The 19,032-nt window shown below is 38.9% G+C and overlaps 1 protein-coding gene across 5 annotated transcripts in view; it reads left to right on the top strand.

The window, feature by feature from the left end:
• CCDC141 (coiled-coil domain containing 141) overlaps nt 1–19,032 on the top strand; it is a 217,023-nt gene that overhangs the window by 84,852 nt on the left and 113,139 nt on the right. For 4 of the 5 annotated variants that reach the window (XM_057551905.1, XM_057551907.1, XM_057551904.1 and 1 more), the window contains one exon: nt 2,982–3,098. The exons of the other annotated variant lie outside the window; for it this stretch is intronic. In XM_057551905.1, coding sequence (XP_057407888.1) covers nt 2,982–3,098 — 117 coding nt within the window. The remainder of the gene's footprint in view (nt 1–2,981; nt 3,099–19,032) is intronic. 5 annotated transcript variants of the gene reach the window in all.

Raw genomic sequence — 19,032 nt, 5'->3', positions numbered from 1 at the left:
CATGGGATGCAATGACTGATTTACATTATGGCTGACATGCTGTCGGTTATTTAGGGTGTCTTGCTTTTACATCAGATGGACTCTGAGAGTCTATTCTGCATGCATCTCCCAGCACACAAAGTAAATCTGATCTAAGAGGCTGCTCATGTATGTGACTGCCTCATGATGAGATGTAACACCCCGACGATGAACCATTTTCTTCTGAGTGTTATGCCAACCTGTTTTTATGTTTCTTCCCAGGGTGCACTTGGTAGTAAAAATGTGTAGATCTAGAGAGTCAGTATGCTTTATCAGGCAGGTATGTGATCAGGATATGTGGAATACCACCATAGATCTTACATTCTCTTATACGTAATATTTAGTATTGCCATGCCCAAGGGAATAGTATCCTTTTGGGGGGAGCTGAAATAGTATTTGACAAATCTAGGGGATGAGGTCAGTAAATACCTTTAAAAAATCAAAACATCTTGCTCCTTCCCAGCTTTCATCACTGCTGGCATATGTTAGATGACAAGTCTTTGACTCACAGAATTTAATAAGATTATCTGAGGGTTCAGACTTCTCACCTGTTTTTAGAGATTAGTGAACACCTGTTTGTATCCATGTTTTCTTCACTCAGATTCTATATTAACTTTCCCTATTAAAGCATTCTTGAGATTTTTGAGTTCCTACCACTCTAGCTAAAAATAAATAAAGCTCACTCCCAGTACTTAATAAAATGAAGGATCTCTGAAACTTAGTTATATTCAGGATCCATTTTTCTTTGATGAAACCCTTAAATCATTCCTCTAGTTGTGTTTTTATATGGGCCTACTGCATCTTTTGTGAGAAATTTTAATAAAAATTTAATAATGTACAAATTTTGTAGCTCTTGATAAAATACTCTCTGGGGGTTCTGATATGCACATAATACATATCATTTAGTTCTAATTGGGATACCAGAAAGACAAACCATCCTCAAATAATTGTAAATACATAAACACCGTACTTGAGATATGGGGACCGGCTAATATGTGTATTGTGCACAGATCACCAAATGTTCTGAAGAGAATGAGGCGTACTTCACATGAAAACTGCTACAGGGTCACTGTTATTCTTTTCTTTGCACTGACAGTAGCCTAAAATGCTGGTCAACAAAGATTTCCAATTAGCAGAAAGCTGGAGAAACCCTGTTGCAGCCTATTTTACTGCCTATTCCATGCTGGAAAATGCTAAGTGTTGGTATAGACATTTGATCTCATAATCAGCTTTGTGATATCAGCCCTGTAATGATAAAGGAGTGTATTCTTCTCCGTAACCCCTAACTTGACTTCTATGTAGTTTGTGTTGTGTGTGTGTGTGTGTGTGTGTGTGTGTGTGTGTTTGTGGTGTATGTTTGTTTATTTTTTTAACATTTATCCATTAAGTTTGCCGTCTTTTTTAAAATAAATTTATTTATCTTATTTTATTTGTTTTTGGCTGCGTTGGGTCTTAGTTGCTGCGCGCGGGCTTCCTCTAGTTGTGGCAAGCGGGGGCTACTCTTCTTTGTGGTGCACGGGCTTCTCATCGCGGTGGCTTCTCTTGTTACGGAGCACAGGCTCTAGTCGCGCAGGCTTCAGTAGTTGCAGCACGTGGGCTCAGTAGTTGTGCACAGGCTTAGTCGCTCCACGGCATGTGGGATATTCCCAGACTAGGGCTCGAACCCGTGTCCCCTGCATTGGCAGGCGGGTTCTTAACCACTGCACCTCCAGGGAAGCTCTGTGATGTGTGTTTGCTGTGTGGAGCTTCAGGACTAACATAGCTTTCCCTTTGGCCACCTGCTTCACATGTCTCTCTATGTCATAAGCGTTCAGAGAAATCCTGAGGCTGTGGCAGACAAGACAAGCTAGGCTGGAGAAAGACCTAGTGTATATCCTGGGCAGAGCCACCACTTTGAGTGGGCTGCCGGGATTCATTTTTCAGATGTGAAGTAATTTCCCCTGATGACCACAGACTTTAAGTTGCCCAAGGATGGTAGCAGGGCACAGTGGAAACAGCATGGACTTTGGAGTAATGTAGGTGTGGGGGAAGATCCCGGCTCTGCCACTCCACTTACTGTATGGCCCTGGATAAGCTGCTTAACCTCTCCTCATCTCTACAGTGTCGATATCATACTTGTTATAGAGTTGTTGAGAGAAAAAGAGATGATGCCCGAAAACCAACTAGCAAACTGTTTAGCATGTAGTGGGGTTCTTACGAATCGGTAGCTATGATGTGATCATGAGAATAATGCTGTATAAGATTTGAGAGTAAAAATCCAACTCTCTTTCCTTTAATTGGGATAAGGAATCTGCATCCAGGGGCCACACGTTATCAGTCTCACGTCAACTTACATCATCATTTTTAAAAGCACAGCTTCTTTCAAGTCTTTTGTTATTTGTTGTTTTAACACTGTGTAAGGCACGTATTGTAAATCAAGTCTAAATGAATGTGAGTTATGCCCTTAGACATTTATAATGTCAATGGAATTTTAATAACTTCTCCATTTCCTTTTCTGAATACAGATTTTCAGCAATTGCTACAAAATAAGTATTTTTGCATTGTCTTTTAATAGTAGAAACATAATTCTACATATGCTATTTAATATCTTCATGTGAGTCTATGTAACTACACTCAGATTCATAATCTTATATTCTAAAAGAATGCATGGTTTATAGACTGTGTGGGAATCTATTTTGGTTCTTCTTCGCTAGGAGATTTTGAATTATTTTCTTCATGCTGTGTAATCCAGTGAAATGATATATTGTTCTCATGATTTTGGGGTATTATTTTGTTTTTTCTCTTAACCATGTAGAGATTGAAATGAAGAAAAAAAACCTGATTATATTAACTTAACACATGAGTTTATATAAAAAGAAATTGAAGTAGCTTAAGTTTTGAAAGCTTAGGGAAGGATTTCTGGATTTTTACTCATTTATTCTAATCATTTGAAATTTGACCTGTCTTTATTGCTTCTTACCTAGGTTACTTGTTGGTTTCAGAAAACCATAAGAAATTTACAGGAACAAAGTCTAGGTTCATCACTTTCAGACAATGAGGAGCTAATTCGTAAGCACGAGGAACTGATAATAAAAGCAAAGGTAAGAGACACATTAAAAAAATAATTGAAAACTGCATGGACTTCTCTTTTTTTTTTTTCCTTTTTTGGTTGTGTTGGGTCTTCGTTTCTGTGCGAGGGCTTCCTCTAGTTGCGGCAAGTGGGGGCCACTCTTCATCGCGGTGCGCGGGCCTCTCACTATTGTGGCCTCTCTTGTTGCGGAGCACAGGCTCCAGACGCGCAGGCTCAGTAGTTGTGGCTCACGGGCCTAGTTGCTCCGCGGCATGTGGGATCTTCCCAGACCAGGGCTCGAACCCGTGTCCCCTGCATTGGCAGGCAGATTCTCAACCACTACGCCACCAGGGAAGCCCGCATGGACTTCTCTTGAATATACTTCTGTAGGTAATTTAGTGGAGTACTAAAAAACTCTCTTTGTATAGTTTGCTTGCTGTTCCCATTGATATTTCCCTAGTTCCTTAACTTGCTTCACATTCCTTAGTTTTGCAGAAAGTAATAACTACCAGCCAGGCAGCAACTTGTAGGTGTGTGGATGTGCACAATGGAACCGTAAAGTGCTGAGAGCAGGAGAGGCAGAGCAGCCGCATAGCAGTGCTCCTCTCGCCCTTGTGTCTTGTTATTTGGAAATTGACTCATTTGTACATGTGGGGTCTATACATATTTTCCAAAGTTCTTTACAGGTGCTCCATTTTTATCTGCAGAAAAATGAAAGTCCGGTTTTAGTAGATTGAGTGGGAACAGTGAATACTTTAATCAGTTTCAAGATTTAGAGGACTTTCTGTTGTTAATATCTTGGGTGGTTGATAGTTGTACGTACAGCTAGGTCATGAAGCTCAGGAAAACAGTGGGCCAACGCTAATAGACAACGGTTGAACGTAAGGAATACAAAGCAAATAAATATTTACATGTTTGGGAGGATGGGATTTGGAGGGGTGGGGGAAGGGGAGGCAGCAGGTTGCGTTTATCTAGACCGAAATCTCCTCATAGGGCTCATGATGTTTTCATTTGCTGGTTTTTGCTTCTCTTTGAACACTACAGGATACTTAGGTACTCAAAGTGTATGGTTTGAATATTTGCCTGACTGATAAAGATTTGGTTACAAAAGACTGTTATGGCTGATGATTTTTTAAATTCTTTAAAATTTTTCAGCATTTGGTTTATCTGTTTGAGAAACTAGTTTTTTTTTCATTGAAGTCATATAGCATTTTATTCTGTGCGTGTGATACTCAAGTTTTATCGGTGAAAAGTCTATAAAAATTCCTAAATGCTAAGCACAAGAGATGACCTGAATTGCATAGGATGGTTGCTTCCTTAAAACATATAAATAAAAATAGTATATTCACATAACTTGGACATACTTTGGGGTTATATTTACTGTAACTGTGGATTTATTATGGTTTCTCACAGCCCTGAGGACAGTTTGGAGTAGAATATTTGTTAATGTATAACCTCAGTTTAGCTTATATCATAGTTTACAGTTTACCTTTGTAGCTCTGATGATGTGTATAAATAGAAAAACATAGATATTCTTTCCATCATTATCCCTATGTTGTTGTACGCATAAGTGGTTTAAGAAATAAATTTTTAATAATACATATTTTATTATATAAAGTACATCATAGAAAATTTCATAACTATAAGAAAAATAAAAGGAAAATAAAAGTGAATTCTTCAACCCAAAGATAATCATTATTAAGATAACCGTTATTAGTATTTTTGTGCACTCCCTTTTAGTCTTTCCATACACAACCCTAGAAACATAGCATTAGAGTCATGCTTTTTTTCATTTACAACTTTATCATAAATATTTTCCTATGTAAACTAATATCTTTTAACTGCAGCATATTTCATTACATGGATAAATTTATATGGCAGAGTTACACATTTTGGTTATATGTATAAGCTAAGCCATATGAATACCCAAGCAAATATTGTTTGAAAAGGGTATAGATTCCTGATAAACACCATTATATTTCAGACAAGATGACTACTTCCTTTCAGGGTCCTGAGCCACTCAGGAGCCAGTGACAGATCTCATACAGAAGCTGAGTATTGCCCCATGTACTCAGTAAGTAGTTTTGGGGCCGAATTGGTTTTGGAAACTGAGGCAGAGAAACATATTTTCCTATAGCATCCTTGCAAATAAATTTATTTTCTAAAAAAAAAAAATTGTATGTTTGCTTTGCTGGGAGTTCATGTTTTATTACTTCCCATGAAGCATTCTGTATGATATAAGATCTTCCTTCAACTATGGGCTGGCCTTTGGAACCCCCCTAATCTCAATAGCATCTTTAGAGATTATCAAATATTGAATATCTATTTAGAGATGAAAGCTCAAACATAACTTATTGATAAAAAAGTTTTTTAAGACAATTGTCATCAATTTGGGACACTAGATAGTCCAATGTCAAGATAACTGGTTATTCAAGGCAGCAGGGGTCCCTGAGTCACATGGGTTGAAAGAGACCCCATCAGTGTAAATGCAGAAGAGGGAGTGACACTCTGTTCTGGGGTGATCCAGGTTGGCTTTCCAGAAGGGTGGGGTTTGAGCAGATGGATGGAGTATGAGTGGTTGGTTAGGCAAGGGCGATCATTCCTAAATAAGGTAGTATAAGGGAAAACAATGATCAGACCAATTTGTCTGTGATGAGAGTTAAAGGTCCTAGCAACGTTCAACCCAGAGACGAGAGACCAACGGGAGTTGTCTCAGAGGTCGTACTTATCCACAGCCATTCCCTAGAGAAGAAATGCTAACAGTGCATGGTCATTACAGGGAAGTAAACTTTGCAGGTTGGAAAATAGAAGAGAATTCTGAGACCACAGAAGGTGGGCCTAAGTGACCTTAAAACTCCCTTTAAGTTTCAGTCTCATAAAAGAGACAGGATTTAGATGATAATAACTGTTATGCTTGTTAAATTTAAAGCAATGTGAGTGTGAAAAACACCTTTTCAGAGATGGCTGAAATGATAGGACTAGATTGGGAAAATAGCAACATTTCTTTCTTTCTTTTTTTTTTTAGACACCAATTCTATTTATTTTTGGCTGTGCTGGGTCTTCGTTTCTGTGCGAGGGCTTTCTCTAGTTGCGGCAAGCGGGGGCCACTCTTCATTGCGGTGTGCGGGCCTCTCACTATTGCGGCCTCTCTTGTTGTGGAGCACAGGCTCCAGACGCGCAGGCTCAGTAGTTGTGGCTCACGGGCCTAGTTGCTCCGCGGCATGTGGGATCTTCCCAGACCAGGGCTCGAACCCGTGTCCCCTGCATTAGCAGGCAGATTCTCAACCACTGCGCCACCAGGGAAGCCCATAGCAACATTTCTTAAACGTGGCGATAGTATCTTACTCATCTTGGTATTCCCAGTACCTAGGACAGTGCCTGGTATTAAAAAAAGGATGTTTGATTCATGTGTTTTTTAAATCCTCTTTCCAGAAGAAAGAAACATTCTTTTAGTGTCTTTCTGTGATTCTCTAGTGACTTTAGATAGTGACTGAGCCTCCTTTTGCCTACCTAGCAATCCATTATCTTTATTTATTTATTTTTAAATGTTTGGTCCTCAGTGTAGAGTTACACAAACTCTTTAATTCATCCTAGATCTCTGGGTCGGCTACTCTCTTGGCTTATTTTATTATTTCTCCCTTCATTCTCTATCTTCCTCACATCCCCATTCTCACAGGCACCTACTCTAATGGGTTCGATATGTGTCTTTAGACATATTCCCATTCTTAAAATATGTACAGAGTTACATGTTTTCAATTTGCATAAATGATATGAAGGCATAGATTTCATTGTGTTTCTTCCCACAACACTGGTTGCATCTAGTAGCTGTTTGTGATCTTAAGTAGCTGTTTGTGATCTTCACTATGGTAATTCCTAGATGCAGCATAGCTTTGGAAAGTCCTATTACGTGGATATTGATGTCCTACTTCTATCCTTCATAATGTTAATGGCCTCCCATTTCTTTATCCCTTATAATACCTGGGCTTCTAGTCACTGACTCTTCTATTTAGCCCTTCTGCTGAGTTCCTCACTTCAGCTCTTACGCTCTTCATACCCCATTCCTCACACTGATTATTCCTCATAACTTTTTTCCTGCTTCATCTGTCTAACGTCCTTCTTTATATCCTAAGGTGTGCTTTATTCATATATTAAATTGTTGGTCTGTCCGGTGCATTAATTCTGTGTCCTCTGACTTAGGTATTTCGGTGTGTTGCTTGTGCTCATCAGATGTTATTTTTCCCTGTGAGTTAATATTCCCTTGGATACCAGCAACTTCACTTGGTAAGGCATGGGAGGTGTGAAAGCCAGTCCTCTAACTTGTCCTTTTCTGGGTGAATTGGGGTCAAGGTGCGGGGAGATGCCCCTGAGTGCTTCTGTTGTTAGAATTAGGGCTCCACCATTTCTGGTTTGCCCCTCTACCCCAGATATACACAAAGGAGGGGGACCCCTTGGAGAACCTCCCACTGATTGGACTCCGGACCCTGCTTTGTTCCAAGACCCATTTCCCATACTCTTCCCAGCTCACTTGATGGAGAGTTGAGGGCGCACTGAGAAACAGGTCAGGTTGCTTCCCTCTCATGTATTAGCTGTGCACCTGGTCAGATTCCAGTGCTACCCTGATGTTGTTTCTCTCCTCTGGCTGGTACTGGGTTGGGGCTCCTATTTTCTTTCCTGAAAAGATACATTGACAAACAATGACCAGGCAGATGGGGAAAGAAAGCAACAAACCCAGAAAGTTATCCCCTAACATATCTCCTGTCTAAGGCATCAGCCTTATTCTACTCCAGAAAGTCATGTGGCCCTGACACTGAGAGCCAACCACCTGTTGTCTCCTCAAGGAAGGTTCTCTTATCTATAAACTTTACCGTCACTTTGTTGGCCCTTGCAGGAAGGACAAGCTACATAATTTGTGAGACCCAGTTTAAAATGGAAATATGGAGGCCTTTCTTAAAAAGGAATTGAGATTTCAATACAGCAACAGCAGAACCTTAAACCAAGCATGGGGACTTCTAAACAAATGTTGCTGTGATGATACAGATCACTTGCCCATGATGCTGGTCCTATTTACAATGTTAGGATTTTTGAAAGGACCTAGAAACCTTGCTTCAAACATTTTCCTTCACCATCTTTACTAACCTCTTCCTACCTGGATTAGCAAGTTTTCTAAAAATAAAGATTGCAAAACTATATCGGGTTTTATCTACATAAGAAAAAACAGGTTTGAATTCCTGCTGTCACTCACTTTGCAATCTTGGGTACACTTGACCTCTCTCAACCTCACCTTCCTGACCTGTAAAGAGGAGTCATGAATAATTCAATTAGAAAATATTCGTGAAGGCGCCCACATTTTAGTAGTGCCTCCAAAAATGTTTCCTTTCCCATCCATGGTGTAAACGTTCAAATAGTTTTCGTCTGTGGTTTTTCAACAATATCATTCCTTGTTCCTGGAGGAGGAATCCAATTTTAGATCTCCTTAAACAGGAAGCAGCATATTACACTTTTTTTTTTTTTTTGAGTGTGGGTATGAGGAGAAGAAGGGGGATTGTTTCTTTCAAAGATGTTTTAAAATAGAAATAAGACCTCAAGCTGGGGATTCATTAGTGCGACACATATAAATAATCTGGTAACATAGAGAAGGTAAGCTAAGTCAAATGGTAGCAAGCTGTTCTGTATTGCTTGTTAGTCTACTCAGTAAATTCCTTCTAAATAATCTTTGAAAATTCCTCTCTCATTTCTTACTGGAATGCATTCAAATAAGAAATATGGCAACTTTTATATCTCTTAATAATTATGATACCTTATTCAGAATGTGTTGAAAGAACTGAACCAAAAGATTTTTTAATACAGCCTTTAAGTATGAGTAATTTTGTATTAAATTATACTTTCTTTACTGAATATGAAAAAATATTTTCCTCTTACATATGTAACAGTTAAAGAAATAACAGACATGGAAGATTATAAGCGACCCTTCGGTTAAGAACCTTAAATACTCTTAGATTTTATCCTGTATCAGTTTGATGCTCCAAGGCTTGAATTCAAAGTCTGGAGTTCAGAGTTGGTTGTAGGGTGTATTAAAATATGTTAACAAACACTTCCTTATTATCTCCTTTGAGGAGACATAATCATTCCTTCTTCTGCACATCAGAAATAATGTCTATCCAAGAACTGCCTTCAGGAGCCAACCTTTACTTCTGTTGGGAGGAAAACTTTTCCTCTTCCAATTTGGTTCCAGTGATTGGGGCCCTGCAAATTAACTGACAATAGACAGGTTAACAGGAGTGAAGACAAGGTTTATTTTCACACAGTGTATGTGGGCGGTCCCAGTAATGGAAGACTCATGGAATAGCCCAAAGTAAAGTTTTACAAAGATCAGTTTAACAAAAGAAAAGTTTTTAGGACTTCACTGGGAGAGTATGGAAGGTTTTATTGGGCTTTTTGATGATAAAGGAATGAGCAGTCTGTCTTCTTCCTGGCTGGAGGTTTCCCAGTGGGAAGGTGTATGGCGGTTGAATTTATACTTCCTGATGCAAAGTATCAGTCTTCTTTAAATCAGGAAACTCCCTGGGAAGAGGTCAATGGTAACTGTATTTTCAGGAGGCTCCACTTAAGTTTAGGTAGTATTTCTTTCTGTGGCTGCTAATTGTTTAGCTGTTTTCAGTTTAAAGTAATTTTCATACCACCATGGTGGACTATAAATCCCCACACTTCTGTAGTGTCAACTCTTGCTTCAGTTCAGGCCCTTTACATTTGGTACACACAAGAATCGCACAGCAGCTTTGAAAAAAATACTGACATCTGGATCTCATGCCCAGAGATTTTATGTAGTTTGTTTGGGGAATCGGGATTAAAAAAAATTCACTGCCAATCTTAAAATATTGATATTTTCATCAAAATGAAATCCAGATTTCCTGTTCCTTCTAAAAAATGGAAGACCTGGCATTGTCAGGCTCATCTTTCCTTATAGACATAGCAGCTCTTGGCTGGAACCCAGCAATAGCTATTTCCTTGAGAAAAGGCATGTGTACTTCGGTTTGCCACAGTCCCCACCATTCCTCATTACCTCCTCTTCCACCTTTGCTTCACTCATTTACATTACGTGCCTGTCCCCTGTAAGCATTTGGGTTTGAGACCTGATGAGCAGTGAGGTGCAATTTAAGTGGAGTAGTAGCTTAAACCGATTTGCATTTTAGAAGATTACCTTGGAAAAAATGTGAATGATAAGAATGGGAAGAAGTGATATTGAAGACAGAATAATCTCTTAGAAAACTGCTGAAGTTTGAATGAGAGTAACTTTAGATGGGGCATGATATCTTTTGAGATGGAGGTTATTAATGCCCATTTAAAAGGCTTAAAGGCGACATAAAGACTTATTCAAGTTGTGGCTCCCAGACAGCAGCATCTGGAAGTCATTAGAAGTGCAGAATCTCAGACTCCACCCACCAAACCTATTGGGTCAGAATCTGCATTGTAACAAATTTCTCTCAGAAGATTTGTATGGACACAAAAGTTTAAGAGACACTGACTTAGAGGATTTTCCCATATATTTCATGTATGTCCATATTCTCCTCAATTTTCATAGATGGCTATATATTTTTTGTAAAGTCCTTGATTAACAAATAATCTTTGAAGTTCTGCCAGAGAAACAAACTGAAAATAGTGTAAAGAAACATCATCTTCAATGTTTTACTATAGTAGAATTCACATTCCTCAGCTTCAAGATTAAAATAATCTTCCATGATTCATCATCTAATCCGATTTTCCAAGTCATTGAAAATATTTTCCATTTGTTGCTGAGTGATTTCATAAATTGGATTTGTGACCTTAGCCTCGAGTTCCTTTAAATAATATTATTTGGAGATCTTACAAAAATACCAATGCTTAGGTCCCAAGCAAACTTTATTCAGAGGAAAAAGTCAAGCTTAAAGTTACAAAATATTTATAACTATGAGATAAGGAAGTAAAAGAGTCTCTTGCAAGCTTATTTGAATAATTTAAATGCATAATTATCATCAACAGAACCACTACAGGAATGTGGCTCTTTAAAAATGTGTTTATTGTTTTATTTTTCTGATTACATAATACATTCTCATTTTGGAAAAATTAGAAAATACATAAAACTAAAGAAAATTAAAATCACCCATAGTGCATGGGTGTATATGAAAATGAAAAGGAAATATAAAACATACAAAAAATTGAGTATTCCAACCCTGTGTGTGTATGTGTGTATGTATACACTGTATGTGTGTGTTCATGTACAAAGTTGTGTATGTGTTGTTTGGCAGTGTAATTTTTCCAGTTAGCATTATGTCATAAGCATTTCTCCATTCAAATGCATATTTTAAATACGGTTTTTTAATGATTACATGTTATTAAACTGTGTAGATATATCATACATTATTTGAGGCAGCAATACATAGTATCTCAGAATATGGCAGTGGAATGAATGGTACACTCCCAGGGCCTAGAGTTAAATCCTAGCATCTCTGCTTACTTCTGATGTACGCTTGGGCAAATTTCTTGTGTATCTGAGCCTAGGTTCCCCCTTTTGTGTAAGAGGGTAATAATTGTACCTAATTCATGCAGTCATTGTGAGGATTAGTTGTATTCTCATGCAGTACACAGTTAGCACAATGCCTCATACAAGCACAACATAGTAGAGGCTTTTTTTAAAATGATGGTAAAATAAACATAACATAAAATCTAACTTCAGTGACATTTAGTAAATTCACAATGTTGTAGTTCGAGAACATTTCCGTGACCCTAAAAAGGACGCCATACCCATTAAGTAGTCAATTTATTCCTCTCTCTCTCTGCTTCTGCCTCTGACAATCATTAATCAACTTTCCATGTATTTACTTATTCTGGATATGTCATAAATGGAATCATACGAGTGGCCTTTTATGTGTGATTTCTTTCAGTTAGCATGTTTTCAAGGTTCATCCATGTTGTAGCCTGTATTGGTACATTATTGCTTTTTACTGCTGCATAATATTCTACTGTATAAATATACTACATTTTGTTTATCCACCCATCAGTTGATGGACGTTTGGGTTGCTTCCACCTTTTCGCCATTGTGAATAACACTGCTATGAACATTCACATAGAAGTTTTTGTTTGAATACCTGCATTAAATTCTTTTGAGTATATCCCTAGGAGTGAAATTGCTGGGTCGATGATATTTCTACATTTAGTTTAATGAGGAGTCACTATACTGTTTTTCACAGTAGCTGCACCATTTTGTGCTCCTACCAGCAATGTACAATGCTTTCAATTTCTCCACATCCTCGCCAAAACTTACTTTTTGTTTTTGTTCTTATATTAAAAAAAATTTTTTTTCTAGCCATCCTAGTGTGTGTGTAAAGTACTATCAGTGGTAGTATTTTATTTGCATTTCCCTAATAGCTGATAACTTGTGATGTTGAAGATCTTTTCATGGCCATTTGAATATATTTTTTGAAGAAATGTCTATTCAGCTCCTTTTCCTGTAGTGTCCTTTGATGAACAGAAGTTTTTAATTTTGATGAAGTCCAATTTATCTATTTTAAATTTTCTTGCTTTTGCTTTTGATGTCAAAGCTATGAAACCATTGCTAAATCCAAGGTCATGAAGAGTTATTCCTCTGGTTCTAAGAATTTTGTGGCTTTAGCTCTTACATTTAGGTTTTGCTCCATTTTTTTTTTAATTAACTTTTTTAAAAAATCAATTTTAATTAATTAATTATTTATTTATTTATTTTTGGCTGCGTTGGGTCTTCGTTGCTGTGCGTGGGCTTTCTCTAGTTGCAGCGAGCGGAGGCCACTCTTCATTGCGGTGCGTGGGCTTCTCACAGTGGCTTCTCTTGTTGTGGAGCATGGGCTCTAGGCACACGGACTTCAGTAGTTGCGGCACGTGGGCTCAGCAGTTGTGGCTCATGGTTCTAGAGCACAGGCTCAGTAGTTGTGGTGCATGGGCTTAGTTGCTCCGCGACATGTGGGATCTTCCTGGACCAGGGCTCGAACCCGTGTCCCCTGCATTGGCAGGCGGATTCTTAACCACTGTGCCACCAGGGAAGCCCTGCTCCATTTTGAGTTAATTTTTGTGTATGGTATGAAGTAAGGGTCATTCTTCACATATGGGTATCTGGTTATCCTAGCACAATTTGTTGAAGAGACTATTCTCTTCATTGACTGGTCTTGGCACCTTTATTGAGAGTAATTGATCACAGATGTATAGTTTTATTTCTGAACTCTCACTTCTATTCCATTGATCTATATGTCCATCCTTATGCCAGTACCACACTGTTTTGATTACTGTAGTTTTTGTAGTAAGTTTTAAAATCAGAAACTGTGAGCTCTCTAACTTTGTTCTTTTCCAAGATTGTTTTGGCTATTCAGGATTCCCTTGCAGTTCTACACGTTAGGATCAGCTTTGCCATTTCTTTTAAAAAAGGCCATTGAGTTCTGATAGGAATTGCATTGTATTTGTAGATGACTTTGGGAGTATTGCCTTCTTAACAATATTAGGTTTCCTGATCCATGATCACAGGATGTCTTTCCAGTTATTTAGGTCTTTTTTATTTTTTTCAACAATGTTTTATAATTTTCAGTGTATGGGTCTTGAACCCCCTTGGTTAAATTTATTCTTAAGTATTTTATTCTTTTTGGTGCTATTGTAAATGAAATTGTTTTTTCTTAATTTCCTTTTCAGATTATTCATTTCTAGTCTATAGAGGCACAACTGATTTTTGTGCATTGATCTTGTATCCTGAAACTCTGCTGAATTAATTTATTAGCTCTAATAGTTTTTTAAGGATTCCCTATGTATAAGATCATACCATCTGCAAATTTCCCCTTCCATAATCATTTTTCTCTCATTCATCTATCTGATTATAAAAAGCCATTCTTTCAGTGTATTGTAGACCAGATCTTCCCAAACTATAATGTACTCATGAATTACCTGGGGACCTTAAAATGCAGATTCTGATTCACCAGGTCTGGGGTGGGGCTTGAGTATCTGCATTTCTAACAAGCTCCAATGTAACAGTGATGCTGTTGGTCTCTGGACCACCCTTTGGGTAACAAAGGTTATGGAGGAAAGAACTGCAGAAGAATGAAAGAGAGTTTAAGTGATGGAGTTGAAATATTGGGTCATTGTAAGAACTTGGAAGGTTTAAGTCTAAATAAATCTTTGAGTCTCTTAAGGTGTGGACATGATTGTCTGAGCTTAGAACTTGATTTATTTTTGTTGCTTGTATTTATTACTCAGGTAATTGAAGATCAAAAGACAGGTGTTTAAATTGTTCAAATGTTCCTTTTTTTGAAATAGAAATATTTCCACAGGAATAGCACTTACATGAACTATTTAGTACAAAAGGAGCTACTTGTAGGTCTCTTGGGTGGTTCGGGAAGTGTGTAGCAATATCTAGAGTTTGTATAATTATAGTTCCCAGGTTGTCCAAATATTTTCAAAGTATTTCACAATCATTGTTGAGTGATTTTCTTTTCATTTCAGTATGTATTAACCTGTATAATGAAGCTGAGTATTCTGGTATTTGAACTTCCATTACATCCCCAAATTCCTTCACTGAAGGTATGCGAAAAAATGGCAAAACCACTTTAAAACATATTGCTCCAGTAAATCAGCTCACAGCATCTCTGATGATTATAAGGAAAATCTACAAAATGAAGCAGTTTGTTACTTTCATAATGTTTCATCCAATTTAAAAAATAAAATGGGGTCTGAATCTGAAATGTCTCAAGGCAGAAATTAACTGAGTCTCTGAACAGTAGAGACATCTGCATTAGTGCATTTCAATTCCTCTGTCTTCATTTTAACAAATAATTTGTTTTACTTGTCTGATTCTTTAATGAACTTCCCAATTAAAAGCAGATGTCATTTTTCACAGAACATAAATTATAAACAATTTTATTACTAGCAGGCAAAATATGTATAAGTAGTATTGAATTTGCCTGCAAGCATTGGGAAAAATCTATAAAATGATGGGATTTCTCACTTGGTAACCCTACTTCCGCCTTAACTTATGGGTTAATTTAAAGCTTAGTGAACCATATGCTTTCATTTCCAAGGGAAATTTAACTGAGAGAGTCTCTCAGAATGTTTATGCCCATCTAAGAAGGGGATGAGTTCAGAAAACAAATAGAGAATATTGTACTCTGTGATCACTAAGTTTAAATCTACCTGCTGTCACCTGCTTATGAAACCTTCACCAGCTCGTTAAGTTTAAATGCTTAGAAAATTTTTTTCTTTTTTTAGTTATGACTTTTATAAAAATTCTTCATATATATTCTTTCCTTTTCTTTTTCTTGCCCTTGTTCTTCCTCCTCCTCCTCTTCCTTTTCCTGCTTCTCCTCCTTCTTGTCATTTGTCAGCCCTTAAATAAAAATTTCCACAAAGCATGGCTTCTTATAGTTGCTATCACAACTCAAGGTAATATTACAATGATAATAATAATAGTGAAGTTGAGTCTTTGAGGTGGACACCTAAAAAGGCATTTTCTTATGTCTTAATCCAGTCACACCTTAAATCCCTACAACCTTCCTGTGCTACTCTTTAGCATCCATTTGGTGGCATTCAGTGCAGTGGCCTTAGATTTCTGTGACATTCATTACTCCAAAGGCCTTTACTTCAGTTTTCCACTCCTGTGGCCACACTTGTTTCCATGGTATCACCCAAAAGTGCTCTCATCCCACCCCCCCTTTCCTTTCACCTTTTCCTGGTTTCCCTCCTTGTACGATTCAGCATGGACCAAGGCTATTTGTGAGTAAACTCAACCACCCATTTTCTCTGTTTCTTCCTACTTCTCAAAGAAGATGAAACAATTGGCACACTTTTTCTGATTAGATCTATTTAAAAAGCAAATGATCTATTATCAGTTAGCCTTACAAATTCTTTTCTTTATCAGCCATTAATTCCCTATTTTGTCCCCATAACAACCAGTACAAAACTTTCAGGCTCTTTTAAAATTCTCAACCAGGCTTTAACCTAACTTCACAGTCACTTAGTCATTCAAAGCGAAATCACTTGACTCTTTTCTTCTCTGTCCTTTTTTGTCTCCTTTTCACTTTCCTTCTCCCAGTGTGTTTCCCATTCCCCTCTTCTCCAAATTTAAGCCTTCATCCATTCTTCGAAGTCCTACCTTTTCCATCTCTTCATTTTGTATCTCTCTTCATTCTTTTTTTTAATAAATTTATTTATTTAGTTAGTTATGTATTTATTTATTTTTGGCTGCATTGGGTCTTCGTTGCTGCACACGGGCTTTCTCTAGTTGTGGTGAGCAGGGGCTACTTTTCATTGTGGTGTGCTTGCTTCTCATTGCGGTGGCTTCTCTTGTGGAGCATGGGCTCTAGGTGCGTGGGCTTCAGTAGTTGTGGCACGCAGGCTCAGTAGTTGTGGCTCGCGGGCTCTGGAGCACAGGCTCAGTAGTTGTAGCGCACGGACTTAGCTGCTCCACAGCATGTGGGGTCTTCCCGGACCAGGGATCAAACCCGTGTCCCCTGCATTGGAAGGTGATTCTTAACCACTGCGCCACCAGGGAAGCCCCTCTCTCTTCATTCTTAATACCTCATTTAGTCTCTCATAAAATAGAAAACATAAACATTGCTTCTCAACCCTTAAGACACTATTCTACCTTTTTCATGACTAACAGGTTGAATTGTGTCTACCAACATTTATATGTTAAAGTCCTAACCCCCAGTGTCTCAGAATGTGATCTTATTTGGAAATAGTGTTATTGCAGATGTAATTAGTTAAGATGGGGTCATCAGAGTGTACCCTAATTCAGTATGACTTATAAAAAGGGGAAATTTGAACACAGAGGCAGACACCCATAGGGGGAAGACGATGTGAAGAGACAAAGGGAGAAGACAGCCATCAACAAGGCCAAGAGAGGTGCTTGGAACAGGTTATATCCTCACAGCCCCAAGAAGGAACCAACACTGTTGATATCTTGATTTTAGACTTCTAAAATCTAACTCAGAGGACTGTGAGAGGATAAATTTCTGTTGTTCAGGCCACTGACTTTGTTGTACAAATGTCCCTCAGTATCCTTGGGGCATTGGTTCTTCCAAGACCCCCCACAGATACCAAAATCTGTAGATGCTCAAGTCTCATGGTCAGCCTTCCATATCCATGGTTTCCCCATCCACAGAGTCAACCAACCACAAATCATAAACATAGTAGTATATGTATTTAAAGAAACCTGTGTATAAGTGGACCCTTGCAGTTCAAACACATGTTGTTCAAGGGTCAACTGTACTTTGTTACAAGAACCCTAGGAAATGAATACAACTACTTCATTTTCTGCCTCCCTGGCCTCCCCACCCACTAATCCTTTACCTGCATTAGGAGAAGCTGCTCTTTCTCAAGTAACAGATGACTTGAAACTCTCTGTGCACTTGGCCTCTGAGACACCACCTTCTCTGGTTCTCCCATCTGTCTCATGGTTCCTGGCTTCTTCTAAATCTCTTTCAATGCCATCTCTTCCTCCAGTCTCCCTTTACATGAAATGCTTAACTTCTGGCTCTTTTCTCTTCTCATTTCATACTTTGCTCATGTGGAGTTATCCAGTCCCACAGTGATAATATAGGTTTTATCTTAATGATTTCTAGACTTAAAGATCTCCAACTCTGGGGCTTCCCTGGTGGCATAGTGGTTAAGAATCCGCCTGCCAATGCAGGGGACACGGGTTCGAGCCCTGGTCCGGGAAGATCCCACATGCCACGGAGCAACTAAGCCCATGCGCCACAACTACTGAGCCTGCGCTCTAGAGTCCGCGAGCCACAACTACTGAAGCCCGAGCGCCTAGAGCCCGTGCTCCACAGCAAAGAGAAGCCACCGCAATGAGAAGCCCATGCACCACAACAAAGAGTAGCCCCTGCTCGTCGCAACTAGAGAAAGCCCGCGCACAGCAATGAAGACCCAACACAGCCAAAAATAAATAAATAAATAAATTCATTAAAAAAAAAAAAAAAAGATCTCCAACTCTTACATCTTTTCTCAACTCCAGTCTTCTTTTTTTTTTTTTTTAATTTTTATTTATTTATTTATTTATGGCTGTGTTGGGTCTTCTTTTCTGTGCGAGGGCTTTCTCTAGTTGTGGCAAGCGGGGGCCACTCTTCATCGCGGTGCGCGGGGCTCTCACTGTCGCGGCCTCTCTTGTTGCGGAGCACAGGCTCCAGACGCGCAGGCTCAGTAATTGTGGCTCACGGGCCCTGTTGCTCCGCGGCATGTGAGATCTTCCCAGACCAGGGCTCGAACCCGTGTCCCCTGCATTGGCAGGCAGATTCTCAACCACTGCGCCACCAGGGAAGCCCCTCCAGTCTTCTTTTTAGAAGTTCCTGTGGAAGATTGACTTATAGATTTCTTACCAGCACTTTAACTCAACTAAAATTATTATTTTCTCCTCCAAGCCTTCCCCCATTTTTCTTTCTTGGCTAAAGAAATTGCAGCCCTTCAGTCACCCAGATTAGAGACCTCCAAGTCACATTATTCTTCCTCTCCCCTCACTTCAGATCATCTCTCAAATTTAGTCAGTTCTTACCTCTATCTCCTTCTTGCCTTCTCCTCCCAGGCCCTACTTTAGTTTCTCAGAATCTTTCACTAGGTCTACTACAATTACATTATGTAGTACTATGAATCTGAGCCTACAAACTACAATACGTGTATGAAATATTGCTGGCTTGTTTAAAAAATGGTTTTTTAGTCAACATAAGCCTGATTCTGAGCTCCCATCGTATGACTGGCGACACTTTCAATCTGGCATTGTTGGAGCCCCTTTCCAGGGTTCTGTAAATGTTCCTGGGTCCACACAGCACCACAGCACTGGGGAAGCCACTGTGGTCATCAGTTCACTCGGCTTCCCTCTAAGGCAATCATTGTCTCAGCCTGTATGGAGGCCGCAGTTTCAGTGGCTCTGCTGCTTCTGTGCCTGTTTGAGGTGCCAGGCTGGTCTGACTCCCAGTCTCCCT

The sequence above is a fragment of the Balaenoptera acutorostrata genome, chromosome 8 (assembly GCF_949987535.1).
Source record: "Balaenoptera acutorostrata chromosome 8, mBalAcu1.1, whole genome shotgun sequence".
Classification (NCBI taxonomy): Eukaryota; Metazoa; Chordata; class Mammalia; order Artiodactyla; family Balaenopteridae; genus Balaenoptera; species Balaenoptera acutorostrata.
The sequence above is the reverse complement of the archived record's forward strand: the minus strand, read 5'-3'. Positions and strand labels throughout refer to the sequence as shown.